At 44.5% G+C, this 18,219-nt stretch overlaps 2 protein-coding genes across 13 annotated transcripts; both read right to left on the bottom strand.

Moving 5' to 3' along the window:
* Positions 1 to 373: 373 nt before the first annotated feature.
* LOC125750683 (cbp/p300-interacting transactivator 1-like) lies at positions 374 to 5,541 on the bottom strand. 8 transcript variants are annotated; one of them, XM_049028863.1, is made up of 4 exons: positions 5,477 to 5,538; positions 3,571 to 3,616; positions 2,898 to 2,977; positions 374 to 2,590 (listed from the first exon to the last, which is right to left on the bottom strand). In XM_049028863.1, the coding sequence occupies exon 4, from the start codon at positions 2,574 to 2,576 to the stop codon at positions 2,097 to 2,099; it is 480 nt and encodes a 159-aa protein (XP_048884820.1). In that variant the 5' UTR covers positions 2,577 to 2,590; positions 2,898 to 2,977; positions 3,571 to 3,616; positions 5,477 to 5,538; the 3' UTR covers positions 374 to 2,096. The 8 variants fall into 8 exon arrangements, with proteins under 8 accessions (XP_048884820.1, XP_048884823.1, XP_048884821.1 ...); XM_049028866.1 differs by having other exon boundaries at positions 5,349 to 5,478; XM_049028864.1 differs by lacking the exon at positions 2,898 to 2,977 and having other exon boundaries at positions 5,349 to 5,478.
* A 200-nt stretch (positions 5,542 to 5,741) lies between these two features.
* Positions 5,742 to 18,111, bottom strand: hdac8 (histone deacetylase 8). Of its 5 annotated transcripts, none has more exons than XM_049028860.1 (11): positions 18,053 to 18,111; positions 16,973 to 17,025; positions 16,365 to 16,495; positions 15,000 to 15,141; positions 14,577 to 14,689; positions 14,155 to 14,232; positions 13,663 to 13,771; positions 13,047 to 13,219; positions 12,648 to 12,742; positions 9,589 to 9,694; positions 5,742 to 6,570 (listed from the first exon to the last, which is right to left on the bottom strand). In XM_049028860.1, exons 2-11 carry the CDS (start codon positions 17,017 to 17,019, stop codon positions 6,548 to 6,550), a joined length of 1,017 nt encoding a protein of 338 aa, XP_048884817.1. In that variant the 5' UTR covers positions 17,020 to 17,025; positions 18,053 to 18,111; the 3' UTR covers positions 5,742 to 6,547. The 5 variants fall into 5 exon arrangements, with proteins under 5 accessions (XP_048884817.1, XP_048884814.1, XP_048884812.1 ...); XM_049028857.1 differs by lacking the exon at positions 18,053 to 18,111 and adding an exon at positions 17,490 to 17,699; XM_049028855.1 differs by lacking the exon at positions 18,053 to 18,111 and adding an exon at positions 17,312 to 17,483.
* Between the last annotated feature and the right edge of the window lie 108 nt (positions 18,112 to 18,219).

Genomic DNA, 18,219 nt, shown 5'->3' with positions numbered 1-18,219 from the left:
ATGCCAGCGGAGGATTAGAGTGGCTGTTTATTTACAAGGAGAAACATCTTCACCAGAAAGCGTCGGTTCCTTTGCCAAATGTCAAACCCTGTACACAAGTCAGTCCTCCCTGTTGCATGAAGAGGGTCACATGCAAAAGAAATCCTCTTCTGCTGACCTCACGGCACCGTTTGGGAATATGCATAAGTATGTTTATCCACACGGTGAAAGTATTTTAAATTATAGGTCATGCCAATACATTGTATTTAACAGTATTTAGCTTGTTCTGCAAATATGGATTAAAACATTACCGTCAACCGTTTCGGTCGTAGTTTCTGTACTTGCCACAAGATGGCAGTATGATCGTATAAATAAATCCATGTTTAAAAGGAGATCCAGTTTTATGTAAGTACATTTTTTTAATCGTGCAGTAAGCCGCAGATACCTTAACACAGTTAAGCAAGTTTGCATTATTTATTAAAAATACAACATAGGGAAAGTGCTAAGCAAATTTAAAGTGATAATGATTGTCATAAGTAAGTGTGATGAGAAACAGGCGAAACACCATGAACCACACCGCGCCCTTTCTAAAAGACCAATAAACAAATGATGACATAAACAACAAATCATGACTACCAAATGAAATTCACATGGTTTTACGTACTTCATTAACAGTAATTTCAAATTATTTTTCACTCACGCAGTCTCGCCTAGGAGACTCGACACTTGGAAAAGGAAAACACTCTATTAAAGAAAATGCATGATACTTCCCATAAACTAAGACAGTAAAACAGTGGAGGTCAGTTAAGCCAGTCTTTACACATGATAATTGCTAGAACAATACCTCATAACGAACTCAACAGGCATGTTTTCACTGGCAAATCGCTTTTGTTCCCTGTGGAAGTTTCTGATAGCAAAACCCACAATAAAGCTAATATGTGCGCACACACACATGCAAAGCAACACACACTCCTTTTCTCATTCTCTTCCTTAGAGATGCACGATACACAGGACTGACGATCCAGCAGTCCTGTAACTGGAAACAGCATACTCCCGAACTTCTGAACAATTATTTTGGGAATATTTGATAGTATTCACAATTTGCTTTGTTTTTCAAAACGTGTCTGATCTCAACCAACCGCGCTCCCCGTGTCATTGATGCAGAGATTCAGAGATGCAGCTATAAGAATGCAATTCTGTAACACCCCTCAGCCACCCAGAAGGTAACCGAGAGGAGCCACTCTGATTGATGTGTCTTACCGATCTCTCGCATGATTTCTTTCGATGGCAGCATGGTATTAGTCACTTTTCACTGGTCAGAAATTCCCATTCGCAAAGCCTCAGTCTGTATTTCCAGGTAACCAGCCCCCAACCAATAAGCTCGAGTGACCAGTGTCCAGTCACAGAGTCCCAGTCACTAAACTCCAGTCACTAGTCATTCAGTCATCTCTAAACACCATTTCCCAGGAAGTTAGCCCCTGCTACCGGTTATATGTAGTTTTTCTTTTTGTTGTTAATCCCCAGCCTTAGGTTTCAGGCTTATGGGAACTCCCGCCCCCCCAACCCTGCCGCCCCGCATGTGGCATGTCCAAACACAGTGAATATCATCATACACAAGTGCTGATCTTTGGAAATTCGTCGTTATTGTATGTGATTGTGTGTAGGCAGTAAATAGGTGAGGTGACTAAAGAAAAACAAATCTATCGGGCAGAGCGAGCAAACAGTCAGCAATAGCAAAACCATCTGGCTCATCTTCCTTGGTTTCCCCCCATGTCAGTTTCATGGGGAATATGCCGGCTTGTTAGGGTGTAAATGGCAAACTTCACTGGTGGGTCTACAGGACACGGTCCTTTATGCACAGAGATTTTTGTGGTTCCCCAGGCTTCTCAGCATCTCTTCACTTGACCTCACCTCCTCTCTTTTATTATACGCAGACAAGGCCGTTAGAAAAGCAGAAACATGCTGCTTGTTGCAGGAACGCTGTCCTCAGCTGACTGCAGTCCTCTGAATTGTCATCATCGTGCCAGCAGGGAGCTTGACCCCCTTTCCCAGGCACTCACAGTCAGGCTAAGCCACTCTGGCTCTCTCTCCACGTCGGGTAGGAGATCACACACACATCATAAGGCAGAAACATCCGAGATGAACTCCACCTCGTTCTGGCCCAGCCATAGCTCTGGAAGGTCATTGGCCCGGTCTAACCCCAACTCCACCACCAGAGACATCAAAACCTCCTCATCAACTGGGTCAGAATCAATGAGTCCAGGTCCCGGGGAGGTCCCGAGAGGTGGCGGTATGATGTGTCCAGGGCCCACAGTCACTGCCGGTCCATAGCTTCTGGGCGGTCCGGCAGTTGGAGTAGCGGCACCTGCCAAGCTCTGGTAGTGACTGTTGAGCTTCTGAAGCTGCCTGCTAGCCAGCAGCTGGGGGCCGGGCGGGAGGCTGAACGGCTGGGGCTTGCCCATCGTGGGGAATGAGGCCGGGAGGCTGGCCGAGGAGAATGGACCGGTCACCTTTGCTGAGCCTGTGCCTGTGTAGTGCAAGAGAGCCACTGACTCACGATCCTTCATACCGTAGCTGGGGAAGAGCAGTGAGCTCATCACCTGGGAAACACCTATTCAGAATGAGAGACAAACACCAGAGATGCAATACTAGGAGTTAAAGAACACTAAGAACATTGGAAATATCTGGATATTCAATATTTAACACCATCATTATGCATTTCTCTTGCTTGCATATGCTTCTCAAAAGGAGGGCTAATTGTCTAACTGATTAGGGCTCCCTCCCCACCTCCCTCCCTAGCTTCAAGGTTTATGGTCAGGTCAGCGTGATTGCAGAGGGCTGGTGCACACATGCGGACAGAGCTCGGATGACGTGTCTTTTCGTGTCATGCCCCACTATGGACACTAGGTGGCACTCACTTTCACCTGAAGATTTATCCTAGCTATGTTTCGGGGTCTGCAGGACCAACGACAATCACTGTGTTTGTCTGCGTGCTTTGCTGTGGGTGAGGAGAGGGGAAAATACTTCAATTCATAGCTACTATATTGGTAGCTGGCAACTTAACTGTATTCACAATAGGGTGTAGTAAGAGTTTTAAACGATCTGTCTTTAAAATTCCTGTACAAAGCGTGGTAATATTATCAGTATGACATTTCAATTACTTATTAGGTACACTCCTGCTTAAAACTAACTGAGAAACATAGGATTCATTCTTAGTATTTGATCTTGACCCGTATCGTAAATCTAGTGAAACGTCTTTTCCACTTGCAAGAGCTTCTAATCAATGAAAGTTTTTTTTTTTTAGAAAAACGCAACATATACACAAAATAAAGTAACGTGTACAGTAATGATGGTTCATACAATCAATAATTACGAATACATTTATAAAATTATCTATAGCTATATTATGCTATTAAGGCAGAAATTTAATGTCACAAATATATTGAGAAAGCAAACAAATATTGCTATTACAAATAAATATTAATAAATATTTTATTTTTTTCTGTCATCAAATTCCAATACATGCCTTCGCGAAAACATTTTAAAAAAGCAAAACTGTTTATATATCATCAGACATATTTAGTAACTTACCTGCAAAAAACTGTTTCAGAGTAGCACAACTGAAAGTTTAGTCCACCTTCATCCGTCAATGTCAGATAAGACAAGAAAATATATTCGTATATATAAACTTGCTGTTCAATTTAATGTACTATGTACGAGTAAAGTCATTGGCTTTGTACATAACATATCTTGCGCACCAGCCGCTCGGCTCATTCCGCCAGCAATCGAGGTATCGCGATTATTTGTGACCCCGCTTCAGAAGAAGTGCGCTGTTATAAGCGCGCATCCCAGCCTCGATAGCGAGTGCGCAGGAGAGTAGGAACTGCGACCCGGAGTGGATTCTGAACTGGACCGACGCATATACGCCCTATATAAAGCACTTGGACACTGCCTGTTGTATATCGACAATATGTAATTATTTATTCATATTCAGATATGAAATGATACTTGGCAACCTAATAATATTTACTAATATTTGCTACTCATTGATTAAAAATGTTTAATAATATTTTATGAGACAATCAAATAGATGAAGATACAACTAACCATGACCCAAAGCAAGGACACACGCACCATCATTTAATATATTTCTATATATCTGAAACATATATATGACTTATTCAAAGTTCAGTTATTTTCAAAGGACACGTCTTCCTATTCTTCCCACATGAGGCTAATATGTTTCAGATTTTTAATACTAAGATTTGCGAAACTATTTTTAAAATAACTAAAAAGAAGAGCATAAACAAAACATGCCAGTCAACCCCCTTTCTAAAAATCCTACCAGCATCTCAGTTCCGGCACATTTACATGCTATCTGCTTCATTTCTTAATATTCGTTTTAAATGGGCGCCTCCCGCCAAGAATTGTACAGCTGTGACTGTTAAAAATAATAGTGAGCATGAAGAGACGTTACACCCTTGGCATCATTTCTGTTAAACGGACAAAGGGGCGCATCTGTCTCGTTGAGCGCACGTTTCCATTAGCGCGACCCGGCCTTTGCAACTAGGATAAGAGCTACCCACCTCCATGTCCGCTGGGGAAATGTATGCAAATCACACAAACGGTCGGTTGGCATTGTCTTTATCGCCCCAAAGCCCTGATGGCTTCTACATTTCCCTGTCAACCATCAAAACGTGCTCAGTATTATGCTTATCTTAGTAATGTATTAATAGGAATAAAGTTAAGTAAATTAGGCGGAATAACAACTTCACAATGACTGCGGCTGCCAGCTCTCACCTATCTCTCGTGACACACTTTCAGACTCACGTTCACACAGGAAATATTACGGCAAATGTATATTATTCCATAATAAACCTAAGATTAGCCACATCAGAGGCATTGAGGTGGTCTGTAAACCCTAGACTATTTCCAATGTAATAAAACATACATGTAAATACGTGTGCAGACTTGTCTCAAAATGAAAATCTCACTCAAGTCAGCTGTCCAAAGTTGGCAACCCCACAGTGCGAAGAAAAGGTTCATATCGATAATCGACATTATTGGAATTCAATGCATCGCCAGTGCCTTATATGATACGGTTTAGAAACTTTGTTAAAAACAGGTAATACAGATTAAGTTCTTATATGGGCGCAATTTACAACATTACTTTAAACATTTCACTTGAGAGCACACAGTTAACTTAATAACTCAGTTACTACTCAAGTACAAATCATGAACTAATATAGTAATTGAATGAAATACATGGACCGTCATGAATGATTAACGACGAACGAACATGGGATCAGTACGTAACTTAATCAGTTAATGTATTAATTAACCAGAAACTGAGTGCACTGCTACATTACCTGTGCCCCCTCAAGTAAAGTGTCACCACATTCCTTTAGTCTTAAAACCGCTCCACCAGCGTAATGACTATTATACCGCACAGCGACCCCAATTCTGCGATCTGCACGAATACTGCGGCATCACTCACAGTTAACCAGGCATGAATATTGTGTGTCCCATTGGCAGCAGGTACATTGGCAAATGAAATCAGTTTAAGTCACATGCCGCCACGAAAGCAGAGTAGTCATGCTATGGACCTGTTTTGGTTCCCATTGCATCAAAGACGTCCCATCGGCACCAGGAAAGGCGAAAGTACGTGTATGAGTCATACACAGCATTTAAAACGTAAACGATTAATAGTTCAAACAAGTTCAGCTGCTAGACACCAGAATGACACACAGTAAACCACAAAGTCAAGTTTGATCACTTTTTTATTGAGGAATATTTACAGTGAATAACAAAGTTAAAAAAATACAAAACGCTTCTAAGTCTAAACCGTTTGGAGTTATTCTGAAACCTAAACCATTTCTTAACATTGAGATTTGAAGTCATGTTCTGCATGAATCTGTACTGACAGGTCGCTTTGCTGACAATTTGTGTGTACAGTGCTGATAATCCCACAGTTGGCGCGGTCCTGTACTGGCAGCCTCCCAGTGACCCCCGGCTGGGCTGACGTCATCCTGCCTGAGCCAGCATTCAGGGCCATGAGCAAATCTTCAGAGTGGGGCTGGCAGAAAGGGGTTCGGAATGGAAGCCATTTTTGGTGGAGCCAAGGATGCAAGCCAGCGGCTTCACCTCCAACTTATTAACTTAGATCTGAGGTACATGTTCTAACAGTTCGGCGCGTGGGTCTACCTAACAGGTAACATCTGTTTGAACACTAACTGGGGTTACAGCGTCGATATCCAAGAACATTAAAAGGCGTAAAACCATTCACGTATGTCATGTTGTTTCGCACAAAGTATTTCCATAACCTACGAGTATATCTAAATTTTGATTTCAAAATGGACATTTGGTTAAAAATAACCTATTTGCAACCCCTTTAAAAGACAGTAAATAAAACAGACTTGAACGAGCAGCATTAGCAAACAGACTCTCGTTAGAACGTTTCCTGGAAACACTGAAGCGATGTTTTTAAAAGCTCCCCTCAGGCAAGTGGGCCAACATACTGTCTTCATTAGGCCCCTCCGACTCGGGAACCTTGAGCTGAAGCGTGGCCCTACACTACATTCTTCAGATTCCCTGTAAACAAGAGCAGGGACATTGGGGGAAAGGGGGGGTAAATTTCATATTACGAACTCACACGTGCAGAAGTGCTGTCTGAAGAAACCACACACACACACAAACACACACGCAAGAAAGTCACAAGTTCTGGCATCCAGACAGACATCAATGTTACAACGTCTAATTCCCCACAAGCTTACTGAGCTCTGCCTGTCACCATCACCTGACACTAGGAGGTTTTAAAAAGACATGACAGCCATGGTCAAATAAGATATATGCAAAGTGAGTGACCCTGGCACCCACTGGCCTGTAGTTAGACGGCGTGCATCTCCCTATGGCTACGATACCAAGCCCACAGAAGAGCAACCCCATAACTCTAGTAACGTCGATGGCATTCTCTCTAACTGGTTCTGACTATTACACCTGCTGGAACACCCTGGAAAATGGGAGCAAGGGGTAGTTTAACGAGGCCTCAGACAATGACGATTCAATCACCGGGGGGGAGAACAAACTATGACACATAAGTATGTGGTGTGAACTCACTTGTTCCTGTGGTGTATATAACAACCAGGAGCTTCTATAAATGTCACCAGAGCTAATCGTTAATAGTTAATCAAAGGCCACTTTCTAGAAACTGCAAGGAGATTTCAACCGATGAAACAAAATACCCTTCCACAGTTAAACTCCCAAATATGAAGGTTTAGGCAATTCTTGTGAAGGTGAAAAAGCCATTATCCAAGTGCTTTCATTCAGAGAGAGATGGTCGTTTCCATCATGGTGGCTGGGATTTGCACTCAGTAGACAGTCTTCATTATCAGCGCACGGCATCAGAGGAAACGAGGCGAAGCTGGGGATGGCCAACAGAAAGTCACCACATGTGGGTTTCTAACAACCCTTCTCTTGTTTCCTTTCCCCACTCCACAAGCCGGCATTCCCGTAAACGTTCCACCAGGCACAGAAGGCAATTACGGAAAAGCGGGCCAAGAGGCGGGGCCAACTACTGTCTCACCAGGTCATGGGGCACTTGGAGGCTTGACTGAGCATGACCACGGGGTAGGGCTGGACAAGTCATGGAATTTTAATCTCAATTACAACTACGGCTTTCAACAATGATCGAAAGAAAATAATTTAGATTAAACAATTATTATGCCACATTTAATTTTGCAATAATGCGCTCATTTTGTTTTGGGTTATGAATCCAGTGCAGCCGCTTTTTATTTATTTGTCAGCTGAATTATAGAACGCATGGAAATCCATTGCTAAAGAGACAAAAAAAAAAAAAGTTTAAAATAGTAAAAATAAATAAATAAATAAAAAGCATGATATTTCCAAAGTCATTGAGATATCATGTTAAATAGTTGTGATCTCAATATTGACCAGAATAACTGATTTTGATTTTTGCCTGAGCAGTGCTACCATGGACTGTTCCTTTCCCAACATTGGCACCTTGAAGTGCCCAACAAATCGCACTCTGACCAGCTCACTGGCTCATTACACGGTCATTCAAACATGCCACATGCAAACGAGCACTAAATAAATCCAAATGCAGTTACTTTCCCAGAAGATCTGGACAACATCCCATAAAACTCCACCCAAAACACTAATTCTGACATGTCAACAAGCCAACATCAACCCAACTGTCATGATTACAGGTTCAAGTGAAGATGTGTCATGGGTTTCAAAGCTTCAGTAGAGCATCAAAACTGCACCTATGGTAGCTATCTAATTCCCTGCAGCGTCCAGTTAAAATCCTCCTTAATTTGATGCTTTGATGGAGCATCAGATGCAGGGGATTAAACTAAAAATTCCAGGAAAAGGAATAAAATACAGGGTTATAGTGACCAATGATTTATTCGAAGGCATCTAGCAGAAACATGGTTGTGAAACAGTCATGAAGCCACCACCATCCGGTCCTGTCATGTGACCTTGTCTTCATTGTGTAACTCTACTTCAACAAACTACTTCAACTCCTGTGAACCCCGAACAAATATATGTCTGCAGAACGCAGGAGTTACTGTGTTTATAACTCTGCAAGGAAGCCCTGACTACAAATCGCCTGTCAGTGAGGCTCGTGCATCCTGCCCCCTCGGATGCGGGTCCTGAGTCCGTCACTCTGTTGGTGACCCCCCCCCCCCCCAGCACCGCTTGGCCGTAGAGGAAACCCAGTCACCTCCATGACATGAAGCTACATTGGTCAGATGTGAACTGGGTTAACGTCAGACCATCAGCGCCTCAGGCCACAAGCAACGGGATGGAAGGAGCAACATCCCAGACATAGAAACGTATGAATGAATCTAACTTCCAAACAATGACTCTCTGAACTGGTGGTGGAGCAGATGTGACATTGGCTGCCAGCATATGTTCCTCAGTCCCTTGTGCTCTTCTCAAAGCTTTCCATTCTGTTCTGGTCATACCCCCCCCCCCCCAACACCACCAAACTAAGCCTCCCCCACGCTGTCATAGTTTCCTGGAGGTCACAGCTCCCCCGTAGGCAACGCAGCCTAGCTAGTCGAAAGGGACGCATCGCCTCCCAAGCAGGAGACCGAAAGCTTCTGGCTGCTGGACAAGAAGAAGGACGTCTAGGGGGAACTATCTGAATGGCGTGTGTGATGTAGGGTGGGGGACACGTATCCTACCACCCTCAAGTAAACATCAGGCAACTGTGAGGCTGAAAATAAGCTTGGGGAACGACTTCATAATCTCTCAATATACCCACTAGTCACTATTGTGCCCATAGAGACAACAAGAAATTTAATACTGCCCCAGCTCATGCCCCCTGGCCCTTTGCCTGAAGCCTTGGACACAAGCCTCAGCTTTACTGGTTTGTCCTAAGGCCAGTCATCATGCTCCCAGCAGACCTGGACAACATCCCATAAAACTCCACCCAAAACACTAATTCTGACATGTCAGCAAGCCAACATCAACATCAACCCAACTGTCAGGGTTACAGGTTCAAGTGAAGATGTGTCATGAGCTTCAAAGCTTCAGAAGAGCATCAAAACTGCACCTATGGTAGCTATCTGCTGCAAGTGCTACCTTTGATGGTGCTGATGACCCGGTCGAGCTGCTGAGTCTCGTTGCGGTCCGGTCGGCAGCTAGGACTGATCTCCAGCGAGTAATCTGGCCCATACTCTGTGAAGAACTGAACCAGAACAGACAACAAAGGCAGTTTATGTTACTGCAAAATGACCACAGTGGGAGACATTTCCTGTATTTCATTAAACCAAACGTACATTGAAACATTCATCTCCTAAAGAAGGGATTAAAAAAAGGGATCATTCCTCAATTCACCCCAATCCATCTCCATTCCACTTCCCAGGGTGGCATCCAGCAGGGGACGGAAGGAGAGAGACACTGACACAAAAAGCCATGGGATCACCAGATCTTGGGAACAAAAATAAAGGGTGTTGCTCGTTGGTGGGAGGCAAAGGGCACCAGAGCACTGCGTTTGTTTGTTTGTTTTACTCGGAGGCTGTGATGGGAATGGGGGTGGAAACCGACATAAGCAACTTTGCAAAGAGGGGGAGGAAACCCAGATGCTGGGGTGACTGGGGAGTTGAAAGACCCGAAACAGCCCACGACAGGACATTTTGGTTGTGCTTCATGTCTCATAGGATTGCCAGGAAAACTACAACATCATGGTATGTGCGTGTGATGCTGGTGATGGGGCAAGTGAAGCTAGATTAGCCAAACATCAGACAGGATAAGGAGGAGCTCTGGACTTCAGACTGGGAGGCACAGACTGACTTGGGAGCAGAAAACTCCAGGAATCCAACAGAAAACCATCCAGAATATCCTCTGAGCACCATCAGTGCACCTAACATTAAACGCTCAAAGTTTATGTATATAAAACCAACATAAAGTAATTCTAACAATTGTAGTTTATCATCCTGCTGAGGAGTAAAACTGATGATCATAGAATCAGGCATCCCCACATACACATAAAATAAAATAGGCTTTTCCCGCTAGAAACCCCCCACACGACTACTGAGGTCTGTCACATCAAAGCACGTTTCTGCTGTAGGACATTCCCCCTTCTGGGGGTCTCAAAGAGGCCCTTGCATGCCCCCCCCCCCAGTCTGTCTTCATTGTTTATGATGCTGGCCAAAGCAGTCTCTCAGAGCCAAGGCAGCTGGGGACGGAGGAGAGGGATTCAACCCGGCAGGTACAAAGTGCTTTTTGTCTGCAGGACACCCCCACCCCTCACTCGGCGCGTCCCCCCAGTCCCCAAGTGTGGCTTCTCTTCTCTCTCAGCCCCTCTCATTGGACCTGTCCTCATTTGGCCCTGCAGCCTTTACACACGCGCACAATCGAGCTGTAAATACAGTTTTTATGCCGATCACATGCCAGAGATTCCTGTGCCCCTGGGGGCCGTTTATCAAACCAGCAGTTATACTTCATTTCTTCACAAATACCAGTCTACTGAAACCATAACCCGCATTAGTATAATGATCATCCATACCAAAACCCTGAATAGTATTAAAATAAGGTTAATCTCTACCAAAATCCCCAAAAGTGTTTGTATAGAGATCATCCCTACCGGAACATTCAGTATCAGTGTACAAACCATCACAACCTCAACGGTGTTACTCTAACACCAAACTGTGTAAGCATTTGCTCACAGCATTTTGTTACATTTCAATGTCATTCAGACCTAAAACTGAACGTATGTTTCATTGCAAACAGTGAGCTAAATCCTTTCTGCTGCAGTCTTCATTCTGAGTGTGAGTCTGTGTGTCATGATGTATGTGGGATGACAGAGGATCAGGTCAACCTGAGCCACCCCTGCCTAAGTATTGTTTACACTGTGAGCTGTAAAAAGAAACCAGTGACAAACAAGAGTGGGAGAAGGAAGCAGCACCACCCTGTGGTAGGAGGAATGCTGATCACATCTGTTTGTCATCACATGCTGTAGCGAAATGGAAAACCTAACATTCAGGATTCTGTCTCCTTTCTATCTATATTCCTTGCCTCCCACTTTGTGCTTAAATACACCATATAGATACTTAAAGGTCCCTCAGAGTCTCCATTTATTACACCCCGCCCCCTCACTTAAGCCTGTACGCTGCAAGAAACAATATTGGGCCATCCATAATACTCCATTATACTCCACGGTGTACATAGACAGTCTGAAGCATAAAACTTCATGCCCCTGTACCCACAAGTGCACTCCTACCCTCATTTGTGGCTTTGTGGAAAAGATCAGGAGCTAACAGGTCCCACAAAAGGTCATGCTAAGGCTTGCTGGGTGATTATTATGGGATTTCTGATAGGACTGCCTCAGCAACAACATGCTTCAAAAGCAGCATGAAACACAAAAAACTGATTTCCCTCAAAATGTATATTGTATGTACAAAAATTAACTAAAGTAATCTGTTGTGGATTTAAACGGAAGGGATTGTTGGATCTCTGAAATTCATTTTTGTCAGTGCTGATCATTGGGCTGGACTTGTTTACAGACGACATCCTCATGTAGTCCACTTGCACGCAAATACAAAAGGGTTATTTTAAGTTATGTAACCGCCTTGTATCTCAATGGCTTCAGCCACATTTGGGTGGGACACAGATGTTTAATGCTCACTTGCCACCCCCCCCCCCAAGCCTTTTGTGAACAGAGCCCTAATTAGCCAGGGGACCCATGGCCTTTTGAAGGCGTGTGCGGCTTAATGAGGTCAAAGGTCACGCGGGGGTAACGGGCTGGACCCTGAGCAACAAACGTCTTTTATTCAGCAGACCGTGACTCTCCACTCCCCCCAGAAGCCTTGCTATAAAAGGACCCTCTTTGTGCTACTGCGGAGAGCTCTCAGCCAATCGCCACGAACCCGGGTGGCGGCTACCACCAGCTCTTATCGCTGCCTTTGGTTCTTACCAAGAACGTACAACCACCCACCACTGCATAAACAGATAAGCAGAGGCAGGTGGTGAGGACACCGGCTACATTACCGCCGGCGATCAGGCTCCTGGCTCGGCTTGGGGACGTGGGACAGGGGAACAGGTTCTGGCATTGAGACTCAGGGAAGCCTTTCATGAAAGTCAGTGACTCAGCACCGAATCGGGGGATGGGGGCTGAAACCAGAGCCATGCTGGAACCTTACCTCATGGTCTGGTATCTCCGAAGCTAGAGACCGGCCCAGCACAGCGCCGGTCAGATAGGTCCAGCATCGGGCAGTGTTGGCAAGGTTGTAGCCTCCTGCCTCCGGGTAAAGGGAAGGTGGGGGAGGGGGGAAGTGTCAGTAAAAATGCCGTCTTTGTATGGAGCTAATTAATCTGGGCTGGGGACACGGGTTTGGTGCAGGGAGCCTCACTAGATGCTGACTGGAAAGCTGTCTCTAAACTACATGAAAGGATGACAGGCACATGGGGGCGCTGTGGAGCAGCCGGCTACCAGCCCAGAAAGGTTTTTCCACATTAAACGTTGGGAGTTTGATGCATAAGCCAGTAAGCTTACATGGATAGACAACACGCCCATCCCCCCTCCCCGCAGACACACCCACCTCCGCCAAGAAGCAGCGTGGGCAGCTCCCAGGTCAGCACGTAGTCCAGGCAATGGCCCACCCCCACTGGCGTCATGTTGAAAGAGCACATGGGGTCGCCGGCAATGGTGTCCGCCCCCAGCTGCATCACGATTGCTTCCGGGTTGAAGGCGGCGTGTACTTCCTGCAGAACGCTGGGGGAAACCATGAAAGGCAGACGGTCACACCGAGAGTGCGAGACAGGATCCCTGTGGGTCAGGCTCCAGAACGAGCGCAGTTACTGAACGCGATCTGGAGCGGAGCTCAGGCTGACACGTCTCACTCATTTTACTCAAAGCTCAAAAGCACATTGGTTTAAAAATTACATAGTGAAGTGAACTGGCTTGCAGATTAGGGTATGAGCCTTGTAAACTCATACAAACAAACCAAACAAAGCACATAGGCTATTTGGACATGTAACAGACCCCTGACCCCCCCACCATGAAAGATGGCTTTCCTGTTTACCTTAACATGACAGGCTTAGCGTACGGCTAGTGCTTAGGGAACGGAGTGAAAAGCCGACTCGTGTAAAGACTAGAGGCCGTAAATCAGCCGTGATGACATGAGGCCAAAGGGGACGCCGGGAGGGCTCACGGACCTGGTGAATAGCTGGAAGTAGCGATCGTCCCCGATGCCGTCCTCCAGCGGCACGTTCACGGCGTGCCAGCGGCCCTTCCCCAGCCCCGTGTCGTGGAGGCCCCCTGTTCCTGCAGCCGCAGACGGGTGCCCAATCAGCTGCCAGATATGCCCACCCCCTGCCCCTCTCCTCCTGTAAGTATCATTAATCCTCCCATATTTTATTATTATTTTTTTTTTTAAATCACACAATTCATACTTCACTCAATATTCATAAAAATTATACAGCAAAACTAGTTAAGGGCTTTAGTTACTGGTTAGTTTTCTGATGCTGGATTCAATAACAAATTACTAAAACTCAGGGGAGCACCCAGAGATTTTGGGTCTCACGAAAGTATATCATACGGGGCCCCCTGCCCAGATCAATCCAATTAATCAAAAAATGTCAAGGTTAACTCTAAGCTATAACCTACAACTCCACCCCCTGTCCCCCCAAAACTGGTTGGTAACTTACCTGGGAAGAAGCCAGGAGAGAATTTGTGCAAGGACACTGTCATGACCTTGGAGGTAAAGCTGAAAGCATCTTCCACACCTGTAAGGACACAAACAAAAGCAGTGACCAAAGACAAACTAAGGATCAGCACTGACAGCGGTTTATGCAGGTGTGACACATTCAATAAAAAAAATGACATTTTTTTCTCAATACAATTGCAGTTATTCTTACAAACCTTAGCGATTTCTCATTAAGACTGGAAAACACCACTATAGATCTGGTTATTGTGTCAACATTTGTTGAGGTAGTTTGTTATCCGATGGGCGATCAGCTAAAACCTGGACATAATGGACAGCAATCTGGTCATATTCTGTTTGCTGTGATGTGTCATGCAGAGCAGAGTCCGGTCACAAATGCTTGAGTGGGATAGCTGGTTCGGTTACCGTCGCCGTGGTGCAAGTCCACATCTATGTACAGCACTCGATCGTACTTCTCCCTTAGCTTCAGGATGCCCAGCACCGCGTCGTTGACGTAGCAAAAGCCCGAGGCCTCGTCCCTGCGAGTCAGAGGAAGAGCTGAGTCACCCTCCACGGTGAAATAGAGGATGACAGGGAATCGCTGCCGTGTGGGACAACTATGGCGTCAGAGCCTCTCATGAACAGGATTGACTAATAATAACAATAATAATAATAATAATGGTCAAAGGCAGGATATGACTTCTGAATGTTCAGGGAGAAGTTTGGCCACAGCAATGTCAGTCTAAAACGACAACGGCATGCGACAGTGAACAGAAATGAAGCAGCACGCCGTCCCCATACTGGCACAAGCCAATATAAATGAGGAATAAGCCCCACCCCCAGACTTACTTCTTGGCATGGTGCCAGCCGCCTGCCCAGTTGATGGCTACATTGTCCTTCCCATTAAGTAGGCATTCTGCAGCCGTCAGCGTTGCCCCCCCAACGGCCGCCGCATAATCAAAGATGCCCTCCACCACCGGGCAATCGTAACCTGCAAGGGGAAGAAGAGGCGTGGAGAGAGACAGAAGGTGTTTATAAAAAGGTGCAGAAAGAAATTTACAATACCATCATCATAAAGTAAATGCAAGCAAAAATAGTAGTAAATCTATGGATACCCAGAGGATGTGCAGAGTGATAAAACAGGAAAGTCACAAATAAATCAATCACTAATGAAGCATGACATTAGACAGGCAGATACACAGACAGAACATTCTGGAAGTGACACTGCATTTCTATAAAGATCTATATAGAAATATCCTGTACCAAGTAACGCAAAAAGTCAGACTTCATTTTATGTTATTTCAACCATACATCTATTTTCATTTCTGGTGCACTGTTGAACTCCAGTGGATTGCAAAGCACAAACTTTTGCAAACAAAGCATTTTTTTTCCCCTCGTTTAAATCTGAAAAATGAGAATGGGAGAAAAGATGAGGGTGATAGAGCAAGAGAAGGAGAAACTGTGAAGGGGGGCTGGTGAAGGGACCCAGAGGAGAACAAGGTGGTTTCAGTCGCAGACGCTTTGGCAGAAGAAGCCCACTCTCTGTCCAGAAATAACAGTGCCTCTCCTACGTCCCTGCGGACAGAGGGTCGATCAGGCCGGCTCGCACACGCAGGGAAGAGACGTCTCAGTGACCGTCTATCAGCACGACACTCTGAACATCCAGGGACGACTGCCAACACTAATTCATTTTCTCCAAGTCAGTTTATTGTGCCGTTCCAGCGGGGGCAAAAGAATTCACCAAACTTTATTATGAAGTATATCACAAGTAAAAATCTCTGTGTTCAAGCGCCCTCTACACTCTTGTTTGCATAATTACACTGCATTAAGCAACACATTTCTGTAAGCAAAGCATATTTTCGAATTTGATTAAACATAAATGGGTCACATTTTGATTCTTGTTTATGATCTGGATGGAGTGCTTGTTTAGCCTTAGTAGTAACAAATAAAATACAAATGGATAATTCGGACTACAGATTTGAGGATTACATTGACGACAGCTGGTGATTTAAAATTGGTGCAATTTAAAATATATGACATGCTTTAGGTTCTGGGGCACGTGAGATGTGATCTTGCTAAAAGGCCTTTGGTGCACCTCAAATCTTCACCATCTAGGTGGAGCATGTACCTTGTGCCAAGCAAAAAAACCAGTTAAGAGTGTGACTCCCAAACATGAATATATAAATACACCCCCCCCCCCCCCCCCCCGCTTACCCAAGCCAAAGTCAATTGACTGAGGATCATCGTTGTCCCCATCTTCACTGATCTTGTGGAGATGCTCCAGGTAGGAATCTGTGTGGAAAACTGCCATGTCTTCCATGCTGGCTACTCGAGGTTTTACCACTCTAGTATAGAAAAACAAATGTACAAATATGTCTACCAGTCTACTAGGTAATACTAAAATTACATTCTCTGCAAGAATAATGCATAATTGAACAGCTGGTATAAACTGAAAAGCACATTCCTAACCAGCGACAGATGAAAAAATAAAATGTAAGGCACTGGAGCCTAGTAGATATACGGTAACGTCGGTAAGGAGCAGACTACATCCTGTGTTATAACTCCTCATGAAGAGGTAATCACTGGTAATGGCTGAGAATAACAAAGAGTAAATAATTTCTGGATTACATACGATTTCTACATTATGGAAGCGAAAACAGTACGCCTTTGGTCAAGTTAACTAGAAAAATACTTTCAAACGAATTACACAGGGAACACATTACGATGTTAAAACTAGTTAACAAGCAGCCGGGGCAGTAAAAACGCCTCTACCGGCCAGCCTTCAGTCGCAGTTTCATTTAGTTTAGTATCAGCTAACTTACCTCATGTCTTTAAGCAAACCATAGGCTTCTATCAAACAGTGCACCATACTTGCCTAATGGGTAAAGAGAGAAACATGTACATGTGTGTCAAATTGGTTTGTTGACATTATAAACGTGTTTTTAAAAGCTGAGCAAAACCACCCGCTAAAATGAGTTTACAACTCGGCTATCTAAACTATCAAAATTAATCCACGCAGTCAGCAGCCGAGCAAACCGGGAGTTTCTGAATAAAGCGGTAAGATAACAAGCTATGTATCGGTTAGCAAGCTGACAGACTTAAGCGGAGATGCTCTGCAGCCGGCCGGACAGCAGGAGCTGCTACCGTGATCCACGCCTCACCCGGTTGGGGACTTTTGAAAGAGAATCGCAGGTTTCAATATACTGCGGACTGTACACGTAAGCCACACTGCGCCCGGATGATTTATCATTATGATGGTCGTTATTATTCATTTAAATTGAACAGATTGCCGAGAGCTGCCACCTCTCCTTACTCCCTTAGAGTCAGTTCGTGTGTCACTTGAAAAATAGTCCGAAGTATTTTCTGGAGAATGAAACATTCCGGAGAAACAACATTCATGTTTCCCATAATCAAATGAAATTTACTTGCTCTAGAACCACCCTTACAACACCTCTGAACCGAATAATCGAATCGATGCTACGATTGACAGTTGGATGCAATTTGTAAGAACGTTGAACACTTTCCTTTAGTTTAGTTTCTAGTGAGAGTGATTTAATCGGTGGAATAAGGCGCACGGCCTTCTGGGATTTGTTGTTCAGAAAGTCCAATCGATTTCCCTTGCGTTGTTTGTACTATTTTGTGCAAACTGTAAATATAGCCTACAGCCGGTTTTCAGACGACTACATACTTTAAATAATGAAACACATGCCTAAATGTAGCTTGCCATTTGATTTTAGAAATAAGTAATCCTGGACACAGCGTCACAATTTTAACATAATTTTGTTGGGTGACCACTTACACTTTTTCTTTTCCTATTTTTTTTTATTATTTTCATTTTCCCCGTGTGGTTCTCTGAATGAGTAAATTGTTTATCACAATTAATTAATTGTCTGTGGACTCACTTTATGACAGGGATCTCAAACTCCAGCCCTGGAGGTCCAGAGCCCTACACAGCTTTTGGTTCACCCTCTTTTAACACACCTGATTCAACTCCTTATGCTAATTACCATACAATTCCTGAGCTGAATCGATCATTTGCGGTGGAAGAGGGAAAGAGAAATGCTACATA

Source organism: Brienomyrus brachyistius, chromosome 10 (genome assembly GCF_023856365.1).
Source record: "Brienomyrus brachyistius isolate T26 chromosome 10, BBRACH_0.4, whole genome shotgun sequence".
In the NCBI taxonomy this organism is placed as follows: Eukaryota; Metazoa; Chordata; class Actinopteri; order Osteoglossiformes; family Mormyridae; genus Brienomyrus; species Brienomyrus brachyistius.
Note: the sequence above shows the minus strand (reverse complement) of the source record. Positions and strands in the feature narration are given on the sequence as shown.